Source organism: Capsicum annuum, chromosome 10 (assembly GCF_002878395.1).
Source record: "Capsicum annuum cultivar UCD-10X-F1 chromosome 10, UCD10Xv1.1, whole genome shotgun sequence".
In the NCBI taxonomy this organism is placed as follows: Eukaryota; Viridiplantae; Streptophyta; class Magnoliopsida; order Solanales; family Solanaceae; genus Capsicum; species Capsicum annuum.
This window is the reverse complement of record NC_061120.1, coordinates 208,685,812-208,707,340: the sequence shown is the minus strand read 5'-3', so window position 1 is coordinate 208,707,340 and position 21,529 is coordinate 208,685,812. Positions and strand designations below refer to the sequence as shown.

General features: G+C 31.8%; 1 protein-coding gene and 1 long non-coding RNA gene across 2 annotated transcripts; both read right to left on the bottom strand.

Annotated features, from left to right (window-relative positions):
* Positions 1-888: 888 nt before the first annotated feature.
* On the bottom strand, positions 889-2,493 carry LOC107843660 (anthocyanidin 3-O-glucosyltransferase). Its single transcript, XM_016688020.2, has one exon. The coding sequence runs from the start codon at positions 2,450-2,452 to the stop codon at positions 1,100-1,102; it is 1,353 nt and encodes a 450-aa protein (XP_016543506.2). The 5' UTR covers positions 2,453-2,493; the 3' UTR covers positions 889-1,099.
* Positions 2,494-16,181: 13,688 nt separating this feature from the next.
* On the bottom strand, positions 16,182-21,174 carry LOC124887642. The gene is made up of 2 exons (XR_007045436.1): positions 20,983-21,174; positions 16,182-16,476 (listed from the first exon to the last, which is right to left on the bottom strand). It is a non-coding gene; the product is annotated as an uncharacterized LOC124887642 (long non-coding RNA).
* Between the last annotated feature and the right edge of the window lie 355 nt (positions 21,175-21,529).

Sequence of the window (21,529 nt, the reverse complement as noted above, 5' to 3'; positions counted from 1 at the left end):
ATCTTTTTTATTCCGTTGCAAATACATTATTTTGATCCTCTGCGTGTATACACGCGCCACAAGCGCGTGAAAAGGCAAAAATTAACTTTTTTGACTAATTAGAAGTTGCCACGTGTAAATAATTTAATATACAATTTATATATTTTTTTTTAAATTAATATTTATTTATTTTTTAAAATTATTTCATAACCCTCCACTCACTCATACCCACCCCCGCAACCCCACTCATCCACTATAGTCTTCTTCCCCAACTTCTTCTTCATCACCATAACTCAACAACAACAACAACAACATCAATTAAAGCAACAACAACAACATCATCATCACCATAATTTTAAAAAAGAAATCAGATGTACAATCTCCATTTTAATGAAGCTTTAAGCTCTATTTTAATGGAGGAAAATGGACGAAAATGGGGAGGAAGGTGTTGGATGGGGTGGGGGTGGGGAGGTAGGGTGGAGTCATAAATAAAAATGGAGCTTAAAACTCCATTAAAATGGAGATTGTACAGGAGCTTTAACCTGCATTTTAATGGAGGAAACTGGACGCAGGGGGAGGGGTTGCTGTTGGACGCGAGGTGGGGTGGGGTGAGGGAAGAGGGGGAGTGATAAATTAAATAAAAAAGAAAAAACTTATTAAAAAAATAAATAAAATATGAAATTAAAAATATTTGACACGTGGCAGCACCTGATTGGTGCGTGCATTCATTCTCTTTATTGTGATTGAGATTCAGCGAAAAATAGTGTATTTGCAACGAAATAAAGAAGAATCGTGGAGTAATAGGTCGAAGTTAAAGTTTAGGTGTCTTTTTGAAAATTTCGGACAAGATCAGGGGTGCAATTATGTATTTACTCATTTATATATCAAATACTACGGACCAAATTATAATTTCGACCAACATTAATCTTACTAAAACCAAGAGCATTATCCGACAATAAACTTAGCAAGTTTCATCTGATAGGGAGGGGAGCTCCTAGGAAGGGGTAAAAACGAAGAATAGTATTTTACAGTAAAATACTATTCCTATCTACACAAACAAAAAAAAGCTCCAGCTGATAATACATAGTTGCATATTGCAATTATAACGTATTAATAACAATCAAGCGAGCTTGTGACGTTTAACTAGATCTGCTAGAGCTTTGAAATTTTGTGTTGAACTTCCATTTTCTGGTTTCACAGCTGCTAGTGCTCTTGCTTTTAGCCCTACAACATTTTGCCTTAGAACCTTCCCTTTATCATCGTTGAAGAAAATATCCAATGCACTCATTGTTCCACTTTTGGTGAAACTCCCACCTTCAATTTGTAAACCAATCTCCCAAACACTCTCCACCAATCTACTATTCAGTTTTTGGTCAGCAAAAGAAGGCCTACAAATCATCGGCACACCATGTGATATGCTTTCCAGAACGGAGTTCCATCCCCCATGTGATACATGAACACAAATAGATGAATGTGCCAAGATTTCCAACTGGGGTGCCCAAGAAACTATCTTCCCAAATTCCTCAGCTCTTTCAAGAAAAACTTTGGGCAAAATCTTGACGTCATTGTCTTTCAATGACCAAATAAAAGGTACCTTTTTCGCTTCTAGGGCATCTGCTATTGCCAAAGTTTCATTAGGGGATAATGTTGTTATAGTTCCAAAACTAATATACACAACTGACTTCTGATTTTGCTTGTCGAGCCATTCGATGCATCCACTTTCATCAGAATCAACCTCTAAAGATACGTTATTTGATGATTCTAGTACTAAAGGGCCAACGTTGTACACCTTTTGGAGCTTGGATTTGAGGTCTTTGTTGATCGTTGGACTCAGTTCCTCAAAGGAATTCACTACCACAGCAACAGCCTTGTGCAAAGTTAATGCCATATTGTAAAGTATAGATGGCACTGCCCCCTCTAAATTCTCTGCTACTTCTGGTGGCACGTCACTGATCCTTAAACTTGATGGAAATCCTGGAATGTTTAATGATGTTCCCTTGTTCGATCGAATCAAATCAGTGTACAAATGAGCAGATAAAGAATAAGAACTACTTATCCATAAGGCAATCCAAGGAACGTCAATTTTCTCAGCCAATTCACAAGAAAACCATAAGAATGCATCACTAAAAATGCAAGAAAGTTTCACACCTCTTTCCTCCTCCGCCTCTTTCATCGATTTCTCAAAATTAGCCGGAGTTGATTGTATGAAAAGTTCAATGGCTTCATGTCCAAAAGGGGTGTCATTTCCTTCTTTGACACCATCCCAAACATCGTAGACTTTGAGGTTGTTTGATTTTGATGATTTAGAGAAGGTTAAGGTGTTGGATTGTGATGTGTTGAAGTAGGAAAAAAGTGTGTTTGATGGTAGAAATGAAGATAGTTTTTGCATAACATTGAGTAAACAGGTTGGATGACTGCTAAAAGGGAAAGCAAAAAGTGCAATGTGAAGTTGAGAACAATGAGTAGTAGTCATTCTTTTGTTGTTGTCTTTTTCAAGTTTGTTGAAAGTTGAGGTTTAGGCTCTTCTCAACTTTATTTATAGTAGATATTTTTAGTAGTTTCTAATGGGATTGTGAGGTAGATGAGATCACTAATTATGATAATAATATAATAGGGGGGAATTTTCTGAAATGAACATCTTAATTTATTGTAAATTCACCTTAATTTAAGAAATTCCTTTCAATCTTTAAACCCAAGCCGCGAAAAGGATAATCTCAAAAATGATACCAAATTAAGGAAAAAAACATAATAGCCAATTTTTAAAGAATTATTACATATACATGGCCTCATTCAGTAATTACCAATTATGAGTTTTGACATATAAAATCTTTACTATCTATAGCAGATTCAAACTTTAAATTAAGAATAAAACTCAATACAATCCTTTAAAAAGAAAAAGAAAAAAGAAAAAAAAAAGCTAAAATAGAGGATAACTTAGTACTAAAGGATTTTTTTCAATCTTTAAATCAAATCCGGTGAATAGAATAACTCCAAAAATTATACAAATCTGGGAAAAAACATAAATAATCAGTTCTTAAAGAATTATTGCATTCATGGCCTCATTAATTGATTATCAATTAGGACTTGTAAAATATTTACTTCTATTACAGATTCTAACAATAAATTAGAAATATAACTCAATGCAATCGCTAATAAAAAGAGAAGCAAAAATAGAGAATAACTTAGAATCCGTTTCAATAGGATTTAAAGATGGTCAAATTAAGTTTGTCTTTTTCTTTTTTAAAAAAAAATAAAAATTTTAGATGTTTGATAAAATAAATAAAAAAGCTATCAACTAATTAAAAAAAGTAAAAAATAATAACTTGGGTACACCTAACTTTTTACTTGTTAGCTTAAATTTCTTTTAAATTTAACCAAAATATTTATCATTTTATCCCTTATATTTTTTTTTAATTCCAAAAATGCCCTTAATGTGTAGCCTTAAAATATTTCGTTTTCTTTCACTTCTTCTTTGATAGCTTCTCTCGTCTCTTTCCAACTCGTTTCTTCTCCTGATTTGTCTAATTTTCTAATAATATAAACTGTTAGTAATAGCCATAACAATATTGCAATAAAATATTTTCTTAGCATTTAAAAATTAAAAAGTAAACTTATATTTTTTAAACTAACGTTCTTGATGTTACAAGCTTATAATATTGCCAAATTATTACAAGCTTATAACATTACAATATAATACTACATTAATATTAGAAAATGTCCTAAAGTTTTTATTTTTTAACATTTTAAAAATGAAAAAATAACTCATATTTATAAGCTTACCTCACATAATCATTTTTCATTGAAAGTGCATTAAAATAAAAATTATTTTGAACTATTGAAATTAAAAATTCTATAATTAACTTATTATGGTGTTAATAATTTTAAGGACATTTAAGTCATTATGACAATAAAAAAGTGTTTAACAACACTTATTTGCCAAACACATCAATAATTTTTTTTCAATTTCAGCACTTCTATCCAAATATTTATCTGTTTAATTTATAAACACTTATTTTCAACTTTTAAACCTTCAAACTAAAAAGCTATTTTTTAATCCTACTCAAACGGGCTCTTAATAATTTCTAAAACTCCCTTTTTTTTTCAGAATGTTTATTTTTGTACATGATTTATACTATTACAATAATTATTCATAACCTTGAGAGAAAAAAAATATTCATAACAATAACAACAACAACATTTTCAGTGTATTCCCACAAAATGAAGTTTGGGAATGATTTATACTCCCTCCATTTCAAAATAATTAAATTGTTGAGCTATTTTTTAGTGTTCAATATAAGTGAATTTTTCAAAGTGCAAGAGAATTGTTGAAACTTTTTTTCATATTTATCCTTTCATTTAATGAGGTTCTTAAATACTTCACATTTTCTAGGAAAAATAAGTTAAGAATTATTAAAAGAATAAAAGTGGTGTTATAAATGTATTTACATTATAATGAATGTCTATTAAGATCTAATAAAATCTAGTTGATATCTATCAGGATTTAAAGTATCTGACTTTTAGTCAAAAACTAGGAGTATTTTTCCCTATAAATAAAGGAGTTTTGTTCATTGTATTCTCAATTATATGACCTTTCATCCCTCAAGAGAAGAAATAAGAATTACTCTCTCTATTCTCTCTACTCTTCTTCTTTATTCTTTATTAGTTTATAACACGTTAGCAGCACAAGACTCTGCCCAAATAGGTGAGATTATAAATCTAAAGTAATTTCAAGGTTAGTAATTTCTTATGTTATCTGTCTTTTGCTACTAATAATATAATTATTGTTGGATTTAAGGAAAAATAATTGGTTTGGAACCATTTAAGTTTTAAATTTATTCCTCAAAAACAATATTATCAAAAGGGATGATAATATGTTGGGTTCAAGTCCCATCAATTTATGCCTAAGACGCTTTTATATCGATAAGAAGTTGAGTTTGAATCTCAATGCATTGTATTGATGATATTATGATGGCTAAGACAAAATAATGTGTTTTTAATAAAAAGTCATGAAATTCGACCCATTGAATATGCTCCATTCCATGAAGTGAATGTGGTAGCAATATATGATAAATCTGAAATATGACAACTTACTTCATTCTTGAGGTGTATGTGGTGGCAGTGCATAATATGTCTGAAAGAAGACAAGTGATTGAATGCACGAATATACACATGGAGGGACAATATGATAATGATCATCAAAAGTGATGATATTTTCACACGCTTATATGATTATAAGATATGCTAGAGAAAAATTCTCTACATCATATGTATGCCTCGATTTGCTTCTGAAGTAGCAAAATCTTGAAAGAGGTTATAAGCTGGCATAATTTGATAGGCTTAAGGCACGATTATATTCCATTCCTGGGGAATGAGAAACTTATTAATGCAAACGTGCACTTGATTGTGATTGTATCACAACTCACCTCCGAAAGAGGTTGAATAATTTTGAAATGTACTTCTAAAGTAGTAAATCTGAAATTTATTCATGTAATAGTAAATCTGAAATTTGCTAAAGAAAAAGTACATGTCATGGTAAACTTAGAGTTTACTAGAATAAAAGTTCATAAATTGATATGACGATTGTGACATCTCAAAGATGTGCATGTATTGAAAAACTAGAAGATTCTTCAAGAATTGTTTATGTAGTTTGTTCTCATGATAAGTTGGTTGGACCAACTAATATTAGGATTGGATCCCTTCAAATCTGAAAATTATAAAAGGTGAATAAGGGTCCGTTCATCTATCATGTGATATGTTAAAATGATGCATCAATAAGATGATCACATGTACATTTATTGCCAACCTGCAGTTTGACATTCATAAAGTTGCTTGCTCAATAAAATTGAGTTAAACATGACTTTCAGATTATGTAATCAAGATATAATGCCTTCGATAAATATCTAAACCATTGTTAATGAGAACAAAACTTAATGTATTTATCAGAAATATGATATATTGCAATAGCATTTGTATGCATTAGACCAATAAATTATGATTATTTCTTTCCTCTTAATTGTTTCAAGGTCAGGAACCAATTATTTCATCTAATAATTTTGATGTGCGGTATACGATTAATGAATATACCATAATGCACAAAGATGGATTCCTCAAAGAAGTGGAGGGTGCATGTTAGTTTTCCTAATATAAGGAGAAGATTATAAGCGCTATGGAATGTGTTAGGAATTATCACCATATCCTCATTCAAAAGATAATTCAAGTCAAATGTCGAAAGCATCTCATATTAACCGCAAGTGCTCTTATTTTGTGTTTCTAAAGGACAAAGTATATGCATGCGTGAAGCGTGGTAGACTGATCGGTTCCAAATGAAATAGTCCTTGAAAAATAAGGGGCAAATAATCATAATAAGAAGGCAATGAGCTCTTGAAGAGCCTACGATATAACACTTCATGAAATCTTATGAGAGGTTCATGTACCTGAAAATAATGAAGTGATGAGATCTCAAAATGTTATGTTGCATTGTGAACCGATACAAGATGATATGTTATCAATATCTTTGACACAATATTAGCGCAATATTGTGAAAGATTACGAGGATCTGAATTCTACGCTTATTTAAGCATGCTGACGTAGAAACATTTATCAAGTGACATGAAAGGATGCATTTTGGTAAGCATAAAAGTTATTTGATTTGCAGTCCAGACACTTGAAGATGTCACTCATGAAATGTTGAATACTGTCACTTGAAAAAACTTATGTGAAAACTTTTAAGGATTCAAACAGCTTGAAGCATATAAAAGTTTCTGGGAAACTTATTTATAATCCTTATATTGTATAAGCTTATAGCTAGAAAATCATTGGAACTCTTGGAGAGTTTTCAAAACAATAGATTATTTGCTGAAATTCGAAATATATCGAATTGAATTGGTTATGAAGTATCATATCTTAGTGCAATTGATGCACATGGTACCTGGAAAGTACTACAAGGCCTATAGCCTTTTCGGTTAGTATGTTAGCAAGGTATATTTCTACTCTTACCAGGAGACATTGAAATGGGATAAGATACATGAGCTTATTTTATTCTAAAGATTGCAGTCCCGATCTTGTTGGTCATGCTGATGTTGGGTACTCATCTGACCCGCATAAAGCTCGGTCTCAAATAGGCTATGTGTTCATATATGGTGGTACTACCATATCTTGGAGATATACAAAGAGTTTATCGTAGCCACTTCATCGAATCAAGCTGAGATAATAGCTATTCATAAAGCAAACCGAGAATGTGTATGGTTGAGGTCCATGATACATCTCATTCAAAAAAAATGTGGTATAAAATATGATAATTTACCCATAATTTTGTACGGAGATAATGCATCATGTATAGTACATCTTAATGGAGGATTCATAAAAGGAGATAGAACAAAGCACACTTCATCAAAGCTTTTCTACATACATGAGCTACAAAAGAATGGTGATATCAACATGCAATAGATTCGTTCAAGTGAAAATGTGGCTGATGTATTCACCAAGTCTTCTCCAATTACAACTTTTAAAAAGATGGTGCACAAGATCAGGATGCAAAGGTTCAAGGATGTTCTCATTAGAGGGATTTAATATGCGATGTACTCTTTTTTCCTTACGAGGTTTTGTCCCACTGGGTTTTCCTTGTAAATTTTTTAATGAGGCAGCCGATATGCGTATTGTTAGAGATGTGTACTCTTTTTCCTTCACTAGATTTTTTTTCCTTCTGGATTTTTTCTAGTAAGGTTTTAACGAGGCTGATTATCTATCTAGACATTCAAGAGGGAGTGTTATAAATGTATTTACATTATAGTGAATGTCTATCAAGATCTAATAAAATCTAGTTGATATCTATCAGGATTTAAAGTATCTGACTTTTAGTCAGAAACTAAGAGTATTTTTTCCTATAAATAAAGGGTTTTTGTTCATTGTATTCTCAATTATATGATCTCTCATCCCTCCAGAGAAGAAACAAGAATCACTCTCTCTAGTCTCTCTACTCATCTTCTTTATTCTTTATTAGTTTATAACAAGTGGAAAGTAGTCTACAAATTATGTCAGATTTTTTTTTAAAAGGTGTGTCATATCCCAATAATTTAATTATTTTAGAATGGAGGGAATACTATTTTACTATAATTATCCATAACAACAACAACATTTTCAGTGTATTCCCACAAAGTGAAGGTCTTGGAGGTTAAAGTGTATGCAGTCCATACCAATATCTAAGATAAAGTAGAGAGGGTATTTTCGATAGACCCTCGACTCAGGAAAGATAACAATATAACAAATAAAAAACATAAAAATAAATAACTAAATGAGATAACACACTGTTAGATAATAAAAGAAATAAGATAACAACAGAGAACTCGAAACTATCTATCCAAGATCACAAACATCATCAGATTACTTCGAACAAAAAACTATAGATACAAATAAAACACTCATCCCTACTATTACGGACGCACTCCTATGCACTAACTTCTACCTTAATTCGCGTCCTCCACACCTTCCTATCAAAGGTCATGTTCTTCGTAAGATGTAATTACTCCATCATGCCTAAATACTTCCCTTCAATATTAATGTAATTGTCCATTACTATAATATTATTTATTTAACTATTTTACATATTTATTTAATTTATTTTGTGTATAAATTTATTTCATATATATTTAAGAGTTTAAGTTTGGTGCACCATTGGTATATTTTCTTTTTACACCATCATGTGACTTTTACCTGTTGTAGCAGGTCATTCATCTTTATATTTTTACCTGAGAAATGGATGACTTGCTACAGCAGGTAAAAGTTACCTGATATTATTAAAAAAAATACACTGACGATGCACCAAACTTAAATTTTATATTTAATATGTACAAATTTTACAGCATTTAATTTTCGAGTCTCAGAACTCCATTGTCAGCAATTAAAGAAGCTTGAAGTTCGAGTTTAAAAAAATTCAGTCCTAATTTATTGAAATTTGAAGCTACAGTCAAATAGTATCAAATATGTATTGAAGTTGGTATAAGAGATAATACTCACAAAAATACCTGAACTTTGACTGGATTTTCAGTTGAGCATACTGAACTTTACGGGAGGCGTATCACCCCCTAAGCTTTTTAAAGTGGATTTAATTCCCCCTCCCCCCTCTCCGAAACTCTATACCTAGTTTCAGTGGTTGGCGGTGTAATACACGCGCCAATCTCATTTTTATACGTGTATTGGCGAGTGTAATACATGCGTCAACCTCATATTTACACGTGTCCAAGTGGGTAGATATATGTCATTAAAATACGAAATTTCTTTTTAAGAAAATAGAACCCCCGCAAAGTTCAATATGATCAACTGAAAATATTAATCATATAGTTTTTTTGCTTTAAACCTGATTTTTTTAAAAAAAATTCAGTATACAAGCTTTAAACCTTCACTTTATCTCTTTCATCTTCCATATAACATGTTTAAAACTATATGATTAAATTTAAATGATATTTTGCTACATCTAAACTAATTTAATTTAAAATCATAAAATTTAAAAACTTCTTTATTTTTCTAATTGTTATCTTAAATCAAAAAAATATTAATCAATTTAAAATGAAAGGAGTATAATTATTTCAGCCGAACACACTCAAATGAAAAGCAGAGGCGGAGCTAGCCTCCTTTAGGAGGTTCGGCCGAACCCCCTTCAATGGAAAAATATACTATTTATACATGATTTAAATTATTTTTTATGTGATTATAGTAGGTGTTGAACTTCCTTTGACTAAGTTTTCTTTGAATATTGAACCCCCTCAATTGAATTTCTGGCTCCGCCTATAATGAAAGGTAGTGGTCAGTTTTTGGCTTTTTTCTGTTTAAGAAAAATGAACAAATTATGGGAGCCCAAGTTTCCTCGTCCGAAAGAGTAAACATCAACAACATTTTCATGCATTTGCATAACTAGAACAGCATGGTTCGTGTCAGCACGGGCCTAACATTAAGATATTTATTTATCTTTTAAATCTTGATATATTTAAATAATTTTTTTTTAATAAAAGGATTGCATATATTTTCTAGGGTTCATCTGAAATCTAACATGAGTTCAACATATGTTATTTTAATATGTATTTAGATCATTTAAGTTGTTAACTATTGTAATTTATAATATTTTTTATGTAATTTTAAATTAATATACGTTACTTTTCTTGTCCAAATTTTTGTGGCATTGATAGTCAATTATATTTTAAAAATAATTTAGATTTTTAATTATTATGATTTATAATACTTTTCTTCTATTCCGATTTCAGTGACACTAATATAATTTCAAGAGTCGACCAAATATTTTATATCTTTTAAATTTTTTAAGTTGTTAATTATTGTGATTTCTAGTAATTTTCATGTAATGTTTTTGAAATATATAACATATTAAATTATTTTTAGATATTTTAAGTTTTTAACTATTGTAATTTATAATACTTTTTATCTAATTTTTGAATAATATATGCTACTCTCTTTGTCCAGAGTTTTGTGTTGACGATAGCCAATTATATTTTTTAAATAATTTAAATTTTTTATCATTGTGATTTATAATAGTTTTTCTATTTCAACTTATGTGGCACAATGCTTAAATGACCGTAATAATTAATTAGGGGTGATACAGTAAAATCACGACTGAAGCAGCGAAGCATAAATGTCTTAAATGACTTACAATAACTAATTAGAAGTGACATAGCAAAATTACTATAAATAATACTTGTGAAAAATTTAAGTGGACCTCATATAAGATGTCAAGTTAATTTAAAACATCAAGAGTTAATTTATCATTTTTATATCTATTTTATTTTTATTAAATATTATTAATTTTTTAATACTTAAATGACTTATAATAATTAATTAGGGGTGATATTTAGTAAAACATAGTTGAAGCAGCTAAAGCAGACATGTCATAAACGTCTATTTTACTTTTTTATTAAATAATATTAATTTTTAATATATAAATAAATTATAATAATTAATTAGGAGTGATATAATAAAATCACGATTGAAGCAACTTAATCAGACATGTCATAAATATTTATTTTGTATTTTTAATTAAATATTATTTATTTTTAATACATAAATAACTTATAATAACTAATTATAGGTGATATAGTAAAATCATGGATTCAATATTATTAATTTTTCAATACGTAAGTGACTTATAATAATTAATTATGGGTGATACATTAAAATCACGATTAAAGCAGCTGAAGTAGAAACCAATCAACTTTTTAAATTTTTTTGTTAATTATTGTTATTTACAGTATTTTTTTAATTTTATTTTCAAATAATATATGTTGCTTTATATCTTTTTCTGTCCCGTCCCAATTTATGTGGCACTAATATAATTTTGATAGTCAATCAAATTATGTTGACATATCATTTTATTATTCTTAATTTTCTAATAAATAAACGACGTATAATAAGGGGTGATACAGTAAAATCATCGTTTGAAAGACGACAATTTAATTTAAAACATCAAGAGTTAATTTCTTATTTTATGTCTATTTTATTTTTTACTAAATATTATTTATTTTCTTAATATCTAGATGACTCATAATAATTAATTTAGAGCGATTGATTATGTTATTACTATTAAAATTACTATGATTTTATCATATCCAATAGTAATCATCGATAACTCACCGGAGTAGTATATTAATTAAATACAGGATGCTATATTTTGCATATGCAAAATATGATATTACTAAACATTATTGGATAGTGCATTATGTTTATCTTTCACAATAATAAAATTTTACTATATATTTTTCTTTATTTCTTTTTAACTTCATACATATTGACCCAACACAAATTCTAAGAAAATATTCATTAAAAAATTATTTTATTAAATTAAATTTATTAATTTTGTACTTTAAAAATTTAAAGTTAAGTTTAAATATTAGTATTTTTATATAGAAAAAAATAATTTTAAATTTTAAATTTACTTAAAATAAATAAATAAAAAGATTAATTTTCTATATAAAAGTTAATTAAAATAATAAAATTGATTTACTTTAAATATTTAGTTGCAATTAATTAGGATAATTTTTTATTTTGTCATGATTTGTGCTGCACCGATAAAATTTTGAGAGTTAAATAGAACTTTTACCTATTTTTAAAAAAGTAGTTTAACTTGTTAATTATTGTGATTTATAATAATTTTTACGTAATTATCGAATAGTATATTTATTCCTTGTGTCCCAATTTATGTGGCTTCAATAAAATTTTGAGAGTCAACTAAAATTTTTATACATCTTTTAAATATTTTAAGTTGTTAATTATTATGATCTGCAGTACTTTTTCTTTTATTTCAATTTATGTGGCATTGCTGAAATGATGAGAGCCAATAAAATTTCTATATGTCTTTTAAATATTTTAAATTATTAATTATTGTGATTTGTGGTAGCAAATTAGTTTTGAACATGATAGACAATTAAATAAATGAAAATTTTTTACTTTCAATATGTAGTTATAGTTAATTAATATAAATTAATAGAACATATTAAATATTTAAACTATTATAATGAAATAATGAAATTATTTTATATTGGGGCATGGTATATAATTAAATGAAAGTAGATGGATGTTTTGGTAATTACATGAGGTGGTCGAAACCACCTCTTCTATATAATAGAAAAGAAAAGTGAGATTTAGAGAAAATAAATATATGCAGTCCATATTATTTCTTGGATGAGGTAGAAAGGTTGTTCCGATAGAGAACAAGTAGAGCCAATATCAACCGTAATCACACCTAATAGCTCACATTGAGCCAATATCTACCGTTGATCTTACCAACCTCAAAAGTTAAATGAATGACAACATCGTACACTAATTAATTCCTTGAGCAAGACTATGCTTAATCATTTTAAATAATGATGGTTTCCAGCGGACCCATCTTAATGTAGGTAAGGTAAATGCTTAGTCATATCGAGTGTTTACACGAAGCTAACAACAATAATATATTCAATATAATTTCACAAATAGATATAGGGAGGATAATTAAATGTACGAAGACGGCAAATCTTACCTCGTATCCTAAATTTACATGAAGCTAACTCAATGTATTATGATTAAATAATTTAATTAAGTGAAAATATGCATTAGTTAACTATATTGAACCTTAAGATTATGTTATTCACGCTCTATGTATTTAGCGTTGATGTGTCAAGTTATGTTAATGATGTCTCACGTTAGTTGAGAGATAAATTGTAACCATACTTATTCCCTTGGCCACATATATTTTATCGCCTTGTGGGTGCGAGTCTCGTATAGTTTCGCTCTAAATTATGTGATATGGTTTAACTAAATATAGAGTTTTCTCAAAGAAAAAAGAAAATTGAAATCTATAATGTAAAATAAATCATGAATATTTATGTTATTATAATCATTTCATTAAAGATAAGGATGTGATGCATTAAACCTTTCGCTACACGCAAGATTTGAAAAAAAGTCCGACCATAAGGGATTATCGTGTGCAATTTTACCTTGCATTTCTGTCAGAAAAAAATTATATTTATTTTAAATTTAAAATATGTCATTCTTTATAGGTAGACTAGAATAAAATTGTGTCAAATAGCAAAAGAATCAGTAAATCAAATAGTTCTGGGATTGGAGAACCAAGTCTGGCAGCAGACACTGCTTCATGCACAACTCTTGCAGAACATGAACTCCAACTCAACGAAAGAGCTTAATGCTCTGATGTTACAAACCTTTCAATCCCTTCCCTTCTTCCCAATGGAAACCTATATGCCGAGCTTCCAGTCCCTAACCTTTATTCAGCTACCTCCCACGCCAACTACTCCAGTGCCCCCCAACACCAGTGGCAGAAGGCCAAAAGGCACAAGCACCTCACTATTGGACACCCTGAAACAGAGCAACGAGGAAATGGAACCCTTCCTTGTCCTATTTGGGGAACCAAGTATAGATATCTCAGTTCTAGACAAGCCTCTTAGGAGAGAGTTCAACAAGCCCTGCAGTGCAGCTACTTTAGCCTACCTCCCAATGGAGAAGAGGATGTTCTCTCTAAGTCTGAGGAGCAGGAAGAGCCCTATACCACCGGCAATGCTCTTAGAACCAATCATTACTATTCTAAAGCCTCTCCAAATAGGCAAAGGGAAGGAACCTGTGGACAGACCCACTCCTCAATCAACCTCCATGAATATAATAATCTGGAACACTAGGGGGGCTAACAGCTCCAACTTCACGCGCCAATGTGAAGTCATGGTAAGCTTCACAAGCCTACTATGTTAGCTCTTTTATAGACTAAAATGTCTGAGCACAAATGCCTTACTAACGCGTTTGGCTACGATGCTCAAGTCCAATCCTCTATTGTGGGTCTCTATTGGAAAGAAGGGAAGGGATTGAAAGGTTTGTAACATCAGAGCATTGAGCTCTTCCGTTGAGTTGGAGTTCATGTTTTGCGAGAGCTGTGCAAGAATCCAGGGGCATTGAATGACTTGATAGGTGTGTCACAAATACCTCCTGGATAAACCAATATCCAAGGACCATTGTTACTCACCTATCTCGAATCAAGTCAGACCACTGCCCTATGCTAGTCAACTTGGATAACACCACCCTTTATACTATAGACAAACCCTTTAGGTTTGAACATATGTGGTGTAATCACCCTAACTTCCAAGATATCATTGATAAAAGCTTCAATGCCCAAACTTGCCTCACCAAGGCAATTGACCTCTTCCAGAAAAAGGCCAAAGCTTGGTGCAAAGATGTCTTTGGGAATATCTTCCATAAGATCAAGATAACCCTTGCTAGACTTGATAGTATTCAGAGGTATAATCACTACCATACAAACCCCTTCCTAGAAAACCTAGAAGATGAACTCCTCAATGAATATAATGGCTTACTCAAATCTAAAAAGGACTTCTGGAAGATTAGGTCCAGTTGAAACTTGCTCTCTGAGGGAGATGCCAACACCAAATTCTATCATACCTCCACCATGGTCAGAAGAAGGAAAAACAAAATTTCCTTCCTCAAAGACAATGTGGGGAATATCATTTCTGATAGGGATACTATCTCAGACCATATTTTCTCTTTTCATCACCAACTCTATACTACTGATCATACCAGTAATGCAGCTACTAATCTCACTCTCAAAGCCATCTCTCATATTATATCCCCAGAACTTAAGGAGGCCCTCAATGACCCCCTTAGAGATACCAAGATCACCAAAGCTCTCAAAGGCTTCAAAGACCTCAAAGTCCCTGGTCCTGATGGTCTCCACCATTTTTTTTTTCAAAAAATACTGGAATATTGTAAGGGAAAAAACCAAGCTTTTCTGTCATAAAGTGTTTGCAGAGGCAAGAATACCAGAAGAAATTAACAATACCATCATGTTCCTAATTACTAAATGCCCCAATGCCTCTATTATCAGGAACTTTAGGTCTATCAGCTTATGTAATACTACCTATAAGATGATCACTGAGACTATTGTTAATAGGACCTACTCAAGCAAGTTTCCTAATCAATAGGAGGGCTTCTGACAATGCCATTATAGTCCAAGAGTATGTTCCCACTTTAGGAAAATAAAAAGGTAAGCACCACAACATGATCCTGGAGAAAGCCTTCCACATGCTTGAATGATCCTTCATCCATAACTCCCTTCATTTCTTCAACTTTCCCACCAATCTCATCCAGCTCGTTATGTCTTGTGTGTCTAGCAACTCTATTTCTATTCTTATCAATGGGCGCAATAGAACTCCATTCAAGCCCTGTTGACACCTAATTTTTGCCCTCCGCGAGTAAGTTTAATCCGGAGTTTCTTCGCTTTTAAATATAAATTACAATATTTATTTTATCCGAATAAAAAAATTTGTCAAGTATTTATCTAGGTAATTCGATCGTCTTAAGAAACAATTATATATCTTTGTATCCATACATATGAGATTGTATAATTTTGTTACTTAAATAATTATTTTAAAAAAATTGAATTCTAATCAAGGGTTATCTTGAAAACTAATTCAAATGGTTAAATTTTGATTTAAATATGATTTAATATCAAAATAATTTATTTTGCAAAAATATTTGTTTGATTTTATTAAATCAAGAAACTCGCAATTAAACTAATTGTTAATTTATTTCAAATTTCGGATTTAATTTAGTCGATTCATCGAAATTGGCCATAATTAAAATTAAATAGGCCAAAATTGTAATGCAAATTGACCGATTAATTATCAATATGATCAAGATTTAAATGAATTAACTAAATCTCCATCCAATTTGGCTATATTTTGAATAACCCAAGAATTGAAATAACTCTTCCTTATTTTTACCATTGGGCCACAATGGCAGCCCAACAAATAATAACAGCAACCCAACACCAGTGACCCGACCCAACTAACCTATACTCCCCTATCCTTTCCAAATAACAGCGTACAACATAAAAGAACAGCAAAGCATACAACAACGTACAACACAGCACAACACTTCAACCAAAGAAAAAAAAAGAAAAAAAACGTGCAATATCAGCGACCAACAATGGCGCTGACCGACCTTAACCCGACGCAGCAACAGCTGCAACCCGTCAAAAATAGGCGAACCAATCAATTCCAAACGAACAACGGTCGCAACCCAGTTTTGACCCGAACCAGCAACAACAATCAACGCACAACAACAGCAACCCGCAAACTCCGACCCGAATTGATCCGAACCGGCCCAACGATGAACACCCAACCCCTCTCTCTCTGTCCCACGTCTGAATTTTGCAGGCCTCCAGCCTTGATATTTGACTTTTGTTCAAGATAGCGTGTGCTCCTTGATCCAAAATCTCATCCAAATCAGAAGCATCACAATCAAATTCGAATTTTGGGATATATTTTCATCCTTTTTTTTTTAATTTTTGTCAAATCCCCAACCACTCTCTATCATAAAAGACAGATCTCTTTTGAATTTTAAATCAAATTTTTCCTACTATAAGTAAAAACCCATGTTTCCATTGAAGGGAGAGGATTTGAGGATTTTCGGGAGGGAAATTTGAGGATTTTGAAAGAGCGTTCCTTTAATTCCACATAACCAAAGATCCGTTGAAGTCGTTTTAAACTTCGGCAAAACTTGAGTTAAATTTCAATTCGAAAGTCATCTTAATCATCTTGTCGTCCTGGATCCTGCACTAAAAATGTCCATCGGACTCCCACCTCTTGTATGTTGTTGGGTTAAATCCAACCTCCATTGAGTCAAGCCTCATCAAAATCTGAAAATGGACTGATATACAAGGAAAAAGGCTGGTATACATCTGTATACAGTAGATATACAGATTTTTCAGGTCAAAGGCGGCAATAGATGATGCACAATGGAGCTGGGAGCGAATACACGGATGCTTATACAGTGTATATACACAAAATATGCTGGAAAACGTGGCTGACATACGCTCAGTATACAGCTGGTACACAAATGCAGAAAAAGGACCCAAAGTCCATAGGAAATAGGCCCAAAGGTTGGCCAGCTTTGAAACGGGCTAATAGGGCCAAGATTTTAACCTTTCTTATACGTTTCATGTAAATTTGATTGTGTGTTTGTATTAATTTCTTAAAATTGGTTAACCTTAATAGATCCGCTTTGAATTGTCGTTTTTGTTTGACTCCGGATTTTTCTTTTGTGTATTTTATCACATAGCGTAATCTTCTAAATTAATAAAAAATGTATCTTCCTCCTTGGAGTGAACTAAATGTTTTTTATTTATTTATTTATTATTATTATTATTATTATTATTATTATTATTATTATTATTATTATTATGTTAAAGCAATTCATTTAAATTAAAAGAATTTTCATCGACCTAAAATCAATTTTCTTCGTGAAAGTTAAAAAAATATTTTCACTAACTAGTCAAAGTTCATAATTGTTTAAATTGATTTTTTTTTGTTATAAAAAGATGTTAAAAAATCACTTTCTTTCTCCCTTTTATTTAATAATAATAATAATAATAATAATAATAATAATAATAATAATAATAATAATAATAAAGGAAATGAGTTTTAGCTCAACCTTTTTTACAGAAAATTTTCTCAAGTTAGACAAGATCAATTTTTTGCTTGATCGAATAAATGTCATTTAAGTCTTCATAAACTAGTAAATAAATAATTTCTTGAGCTATGGGTAATATTTCTATAAAACCACCCTTTTGCAAAAATTAACCCCTTTTTAAAGTTAGTCAAAAATAAGTCTTTTGGTGAATCGTTTTAAAATGGACGCTCCTAAGTGCCTTAAAAACCTTTTAGGGCGTTAATTGAACCCTTACCCAATTTCTCTTATTTCAAAGATTTATTTCTATTTTGAATCTTTGAAATATCTTTAAGTTTTCTTGATATTTTCTGTAAAAATCAAGTGGCGACTCTGTAAAAATTTTCAAAGTTATTTTGAAATTTTCTTAAATTTTATGAAATAGTTTGAAAAGGTCAAAATCATTTTCTCCCCAAACGAAATCCGAAAAGGAATAAAATAGAAATGACGACTCTCCTGGAAAATTATCTATGTTCTAATCAAAAGGAATTTTCTAACTTGTTGTGGTTAATTATTACGTGTTTATTTGTTTAAAATTTATATAAACTATCATTCCGTTCATATTTCTTCCATTCGGGAATACTGTGCATATACATATATATATACTGTAACTGAGATTATACTGAAAATGAATTATACTGGAACTGAATACTGAGTTCTGATAACTGAGGGACTGATATTTGAGATTACTGATAACTGCATTACTGATAACTGGGTGACTGTTTTTGACAGTCCTGAGTTTGTAGAACTAAACTGAGTTCTATACTGAGTCTGAAACTAAAACTGTAACTGTGGGAGTGTTCATCTAACCGACATACCCCGATTATAAACTGAGTTGGGGTCCAACCTGTAACCCAGTTGGAATAGTGTTAGCACCTTGCCAAGGGATACTAACAATGCTGGGTTAACCCTAAGCTGGCAGGAAGACTCATAAATTATATATGTGTGGTTGTGTCAACCCTAGTCTGGCAGAAGGACGTCTTACCTTACACTGGCTACGTAGTTCTGTAATGTAGGGATTGCTACTAAGGGTCAAACCCTCTGCTGGCAAGAATGCCCCCATCCCTGGGTTCGCTCGGAGTTGATTCCTACTCCCAACTGAATAGACCCGGACCTGACCAGTAGACTGCACTAAGCTTGACCGAACTATTACTGATCGTGCTGACTAACTGAACAACACTAAGTTCACTGAGTTCTGTAACTGATTGAGTACTGCTGTTCATGACATTATGGAAACTACTTCGAAATTACTGTAGTTCTAGTTAAACAGATAGATTTTTGGGTATTGAATACCCCCAAGACCCGATAGCATCAATACTAATAAAGCATAACAATACTTGAAACACATGGCAATAGTCAATTGTTCACATTGCAATCACTTAGACATTTTTGTTAAATACTTGGAAATCATGAGCTTGTACATGAATACGGACAAATGCCAACATGTCATAAATACACTATTCCATCCATAAGGACATTCTATCAAATAATTTCAATGCATAACTTTAGTATGAGAGTAGTTTAAACATGTAGAGATAGCATGAGTTCATTATAAGATCACCAAAGGATCACAATGCATACTTTATTCACCTAGACATTTTATCAAATACTTAGGAGGCATAACCTTACACTTGGGCATGAACAACATATTAATGCATCATGACTACAATAATCATTTCACAATTCAAGGGGTTTTAACATGAGAATTACATTAATCAAATACATATCATTTTATATTCATGAAACTAGCAATTAAATCTTAAATTGAAAACCCAACATCAACACATGCATGAACACAATCCAATTCGAACATGTAAATCATGAATTCAATGAACTTGTAGTTTAAAAGGGGTTCTTGAACTCCAAAGGTGAAAGGAAACTCAAGGATGAATACCTAACATACCTTGATTGTTAATTCTCTGAAAGTTGTGGTGAATTTCTTGGGACCTAAATCTTGAATTTGATGGGTTAGGGTTTGTTCTTGAGAGAATTTATGAATACTTAGTGAATTTTTCCTTTAGAAAGGCTTAATCTCGTGTTTTAGGGATGACATAGGGTGGAAAATGACCTATTTACCCCTATGGATGTGGAACCGAGACCTGAAAAATTCAGGAGCGTGCGTCGCATGCTCTATCACATGCTCCCTAAGGGTGGAATGGAGTGTGCGTCGCACGCTAATTGCATGCAGCCACTATTTTGGACTTCCAAACATGCCTTTATGCTTGTCCAAAAATTTCGAAACTCACCCAAGAAGACCTATTGACATCCCTGATCAAGAATCATTCTAAGGGTCGACATTTTAAGGTCGTAAGAATTGAAAATAAAACCATTGGATTATTGAGTGTCAATACTTAGCCGAAATTTTCTAAGTCTGGGACCTCTTTTCATGCTATATAGGAATGAATTAGGCTAGGACTTTTATGGGGTCTTACACCAAAGGTCGTCTTAACATAAAAAGACTATATTTTCTATCGATCGACTCGAACTAAGAGCAGTTTGATTTCCAGAGTCTCAGGGATATGTAGGCTGAGCTCTATATAGAAAACTCGATTGCATTCCAACATCCCCAAATCCGCTTACTCTCCAGCTTTCCGATTTCACTAAAATTCAAAATCAGGATAGCTCGTGAATCTATTGAAAATCACACTTAAAAATCAAGCTTTATGAACTACAAATGACCTGAATTCTCATGTAGCTAAGATATGTAGGAAACCCGATGCAGGGGTCCGGCCATAACTCCATGAAACTCGTGCGAAAATCAACCTCTTTCAGAAATGAATTTGTGGTCGGGCATAAAATTAGGAACGTCAAACTCCCTTTGCCCAGGGTTACTTGCATCCACCCTACCCAAAAGGAGGGGGCAGTTGTTGAAACCTAATATTTATCCTTCACGACTAAATTTAATCCGGAGTTTCTTCGATTTTAAATATAAATTACAACAGCTTCAACCAAAGAAAAAAAAAGTGCAATATCAGCGACCAACAATGGCGCTGACCCGACCTTAACCCGACGCAGCAACAGCTGCAACCCATCAAAAATTGGTAAACCAATCAATTCCAAACGAACAACAGTCGCAACCCAGTTTTGACCCGAACCAGCAACAACAATCAGCAACAATCAACGCACAACAACAGCAACCCGCAAACTCCGACCCTAATTGATCCGAACTGGCCCAACAATAAACACCCACCTTTCTCTGTCCCACGTCTGAATTTTGCAAATCTCGAGCCTTGATATAGCGTGTGCTCCTTGGTCCAAAATCTTATCCAAATCAGAAGCATCACAATCAAATTCGAATTTTGGGATATATTTTCATCGTTTTTTTTATAATTTTTGTCAAATTCCTAACCACTCTCTGTCACAAAAAACAAACTCTCTTTTGAATTTTAAATCAAATGTTTCCCACTATAAGTAGAAACCCATGGTTCCATTGAAGGGGGATGATTTGAGGATTTTCGGGGGAAAATTTGCAAATTTTGAAGGAGCGTTCCTTTAATCCCATGTAACCGAAGATTCGTTGAAGTCGTTTTAAACTTCGGCAAAACTT